The sequence below is a fragment of the Octopus bimaculoides genome, chromosome 10 (assembly GCF_001194135.2).
Source record: "Octopus bimaculoides isolate UCB-OBI-ISO-001 chromosome 10, ASM119413v2, whole genome shotgun sequence".
Classification (NCBI taxonomy): Eukaryota; Metazoa; Mollusca; class Cephalopoda; order Octopoda; family Octopodidae; genus Octopus; species Octopus bimaculoides.
Genome location: NC_068990.1, coordinates 65,219,695 through 65,224,117, shown reverse-complemented (window position 1 = coordinate 65,224,117; position 4,423 = coordinate 65,219,695). Strand labels below are relative to the sequence as shown.

The 4,423-nt window shown below is 33.9% G+C and overlaps 2 protein-coding genes across 2 annotated transcripts in view; one reads left to right on the top strand and one right to left on the bottom strand.

The window, feature by feature from the left end:
- Nucleotides 1-2,744, bottom strand: part of LOC106879767 (zinc finger protein 208) — a 28,043-nt gene extending 25,299 nt beyond the window's left edge. The window contains exons 1-2 of the mRNA XM_014929455.2: nt 2,603-2,744; nt 545-2,163 (exon numbers count right to left, since the gene is read on the bottom strand). Of these exons, the coding sequence (XP_014784941.2) occupies nt 545-1,777 (1,233 nt within the window). The 5' untranslated portion in view covers nt 1,778-2,163; nt 2,603-2,744. The remainder of the gene's footprint in view (nt 1-544; nt 2,164-2,602) is intronic.
- LOC128248913 (uncharacterized) overlaps nt 2,647-4,423 on the top strand; it is an 8,810-nt gene continuing 7,033 nt past the window's right edge. Inside the window, exon 1 of the mRNA XM_052971266.1 lies at nt 2,647-2,841. Within this exon, the coding sequence (XP_052827226.1) occupies nt 2,817-2,841 (25 nt within the window). The 5' untranslated portion in view covers nt 2,647-2,816. The remainder of the gene's footprint in view (nt 2,842-4,423) is intronic.

The following is a 4,423-nucleotide window of genomic DNA, read 5'->3' as shown; positions in this document are numbered from 1 at the left end:
AAAGACACCATTTCGAGCGTGGCCGTTTTCGTGCGGGTGACACGTAAAAGCACCCACTACACTCTCTGAGTGGTTGGCGTTAGGAAGGGCATCCAGCTGTAGAAACTCTGCCAGATTAGACTGGAGCCTGGTGTTGCCATCCGGTTTCACCAGTCCTCAGTCAAATCGTCCAACCCATGCTAGCATGGAAAGCGGACGTTAAACGATGATGATGATTGATAATTTTCTCATCTGCGATCCTTGGGGACCTGCTGTATGTTGATAAAATTACTATATTACCCCACACAAAAGTAGCAATATTCATAAAATTATTAATTATGTTGATGAGAAACAGAAAAATTTTTCTGATCATCGAAAATTAAGTAGTATACTTACTGCAATGTATTTACCACAAAATGAATTTTAAAATTGATACAGTTAGTCAAGTGTATGAATACATAGATGTCTAATTAAGTGACATTTCACAGAGAATGATTTACCACAAAAATCAGTGATATGATTCCTCTCCTGTAAGAATAGATGGTAAGTTAATTCAACACTGTCAGAATGATTTACTACAGATATAATAGCGATTTGCCTTTTCTCCTCTATGAATACATCTGTGTGTAGTTAAGGTATTTCCATGAGAGAATGATTTATCACATACATCACAGTGATATGGCTTCTCCCCTGTATGAATGCGTTTGTGTTTCATTAAGTTACAGTTCACAGAGAATGATACACCACAAATATCACAGTAATATGGTTTCTCTCCTGTATGAATACGTCTATGAGCAGTTAAGTGACTAGTTTCAGAGAATGTTCTTCCACAAATGTCACAGTGATATGGTGTCTCTCCTGTGTGAATACGTTTGTGTTTAGTTAAGTGATTTATTTGAGAGAATGATTTATCACAAATATCACAGTGATATGGTTTCTCTCCAGTATGAATACGCTTGTGAGTGGTTAAGTCACTACTTCCAGAGAATGATTTACCACAGATGTCACAGTGATATGGCTTCTCACCAGTGTGAATGCGTTTATGAGTGGTTAAGACACCAGTTTGAGAGAATGACTTGCCGCAGATATCACAGTGATATGGTTTCTCTTTTGTATGACTACGTTTGTGAATATTTAAAACACCACTTTGAGAGAATGTCTTATCACAGATCTCACAGTGATATGGCTTCTCCTTTGTATGTATGCGTTTGTGAGTAGTTAAACTATCACCCCGGGAGAATGATTTACCACAGATATCACAATGATATGGTTTCTCTCCTGTATGAATATGTTTGTGAGTAGTTAAGGTATTTCCATGAGAGAAAGATTTACCACAGATATCGCAATGATATGGTTTTTCTCCTGTATGGATGTGTTTGTGAGTAGTTAAGGTATTTCCATGAGAGAAAGATTTACCACAGATATCACAGTGATATGGTTTCTCTCCTGTATGAATGCGTTTGTGAGTAATTAGGTTCCCATTTACAGAGAATGATTTACCACAAATATCACAGGGATATGGCTTCTCTCCCGTGTGAATATGTTTGTGAATGACAAGGTTACCTTTGTGAGAAAATGATTTGCCGCAAATATCACAATGGTAAGGTTTCTCTCCTGTATGAATATATTTGTGAGTAGTTAAAGAGTTTATCTGAGAGAATGATTTACCACAGATATCACAGTGATATGGCTTCTCTCCTGTATGAATACGTTTGTGAGCAGTTAAGTTACTTTTACCAGAGAATACCTTTTTACAGATGTCACAGTGGTATGAGGATTTTCCTATCTCTTTTGGCATCTCTTCAGGAAAGAAATCGATCCTTTAAGTTTTACACATAATTTCCTTACAATTCACCACAATGTATAGAATATTCTTTGTCTTTCGAAATATTTTTATTGCTGTATTTCCACCAATCATGAACTTTGTGAATATCTGGAGATGTGGCATACTCCTTTGTAAATATTTCCAAGTTTAATTAGAGAGCAAAATCATTTTATACATGTCCCAAATAGTGTGGAACAAAAACCTCAGTTTAGAAGAAATATTTCAATCATTCTGCATAGATTATATCAATAAGATTATATCTGTTCAGAATAACAACTTCCTTTAGTCTTGAAAAGATGATAAATATTGATGATGCATCTAAGGTGAAAACTTCTCCAATTCCAATGACTTCTGATATTCTGAAATGTGAGAGAAAACAGCATGAGATATCAAGGATACTTAAAGCCATGATTTGCCAGTAGAAATTTTACAGTATAATTTCTATATTGATAATTTGTAGATGTAAATTTTTACAAATGAACTTATCAAATGTTTCCATCTGTGTTCAAAGTATTTGAGTGTGTGTGCATTATATATATAAAACAGGAGTAAGTACTGGTGTCGATTTATTCAACTAGAAACGCTCATGGTTGACCGAAACAAGTATAAAAGATAAATATATACATATTGGATTGTATATGTTTAGTCCACTACAGATTGAAATTCTCAGCATGTTCCTTCCACCAACTATAGTCTGATGAGGAGGCCGTAAATTTGAGCTTAAGACCATACTTATGGTTTAATGAACCTACTATGCAACACTGGCATGACAAAGGGATGCACTTTTTATACTCTTACCCAGGAGAGATTAAAAGTTAATTATACCGCCCCCAAAAGGATGGAAGGCAAAGTTGACTTCAGCAGAATTTGCATGCATACATACATACACACACACTGAGACACACACATGCGCAAAAACAAACAAAAACAAAAGAGAACGCAGCGTAAATAACGGACAGTCAAGACTATTGTTAAGGTTGCAAGACGCAACGAGAATTTCAGGAAAATAAAAATGAAAATAAGTGGAAATTTTACCAGTGAGTATTGTTAAATTTTAAGGCACAATAAGAAAATGACTCTCCCCAGACACAACAGAATATGCTTCAACACACGAAATCACATAAAAAATCTTGCAAACCAAATCCAAAAATGAAATAGAACCACTAATAATTGCACAATTATACAAAGGAAGACAACTCTCATTAAAATCCATTTTTCCCCTAAAAACAGCGTACTCATACTCCATAGCTTCTCTTGATTTAAACTATTATATAACACAACGCGTTCATAACAGGTATTACACAGACATTCAACATTGATGGATTATTGATAGCTTAGAGACGTAAAATATCGAGTGAATAATTTAATATATTTATAATATATATCAATATAGTATGATAGCAATTTACGTAATACGACCTCATAAGGTCAAAGTTAAATTCTATGAGATTCAATTAATAACTCGAAACAACTTTTAGTAAAAATCATTACCCCGCCCTTTTGCTCCTATAGGATAATTCAGGAAAATAATAACATTGGTTGTCAAACTATTTCGTACAACATCTGACAGATTTGCTTTTCAGCGAAAGAATTCCAGTTTTTCAGACTTTCGCTTCAACACCTACATACAGTAGCTACAAATAAAAAATCATTTTAGAGGAAGAAATACCGAAAGTGAGGAGGTTCCTAAGCAAACAAGTATTCAACCAGAGATACCTGTTTCAATTGGTGCATGTTTCTGGGTGCAGAAAGATATAGTGTTGCAATGCTTGAGATTCTCATGTGAAAATTGTGGAGGGAAATTCAACGAAAAGCACAATACTACAGAACTAGATGAAATCTGCAACAAATATTCAACGATGAATTATAAAACTAACATTCGAAAGAGATCTTTACACGAAATTATAGTCAATTAAAAAAAGTGGGGTAGATGATCTAATTTTTACTATATGTTGAGGAGGTCTTTTACTGTTATTCCTAACAGGTCGAGTGACAAAAAGCCGAAGAGTAAGAAACTAAAATTAAATATCAAACGAAAAGCGACTCGGCTAGAGCCGAAATTATCATATAGACTTTAGTAAAATCCACTCCCATAGAACAATCGACGCACCTGTCTTCGCGCAAGAATAAATATATTCTTTATATCTCATGAAATAGTTCACCCTGAATTAAAAAAAATTATAAATCAACATTCTTAGTTTGAAAGTTCCATCCTTTACGTAAAAATTAGGACGAAGAAATATCTTTTTGCATTGTAAAATATAAAATTATTATAGATCCATTTATCTTACTCATTTCTTTAGTATTACTACCTTTTCTCAAAGCTTCGTCCTTATTTATTAACATAATTTTTACTTCTCTCTTTTATTTTCAAGTTTATAACACGGTGGTACATACTTGAAACTGGAATGTAGTTGTTTTCATATCTGCTTAAATACCTTATCCTTGGAGGGGAACATAACTCTATAATTCACACAGAGTTTTGAAGTAAATCTGTTAACTTACGGTTTTCAAATAAAAACAACCCAGTTGTCTGAATAGAAAAAGACGTCAATATTTATCATACCTGGTCGCTTTTTGTAAAAGTTGTTTCCCTTCGTTTGATTTAATTCTTCGATC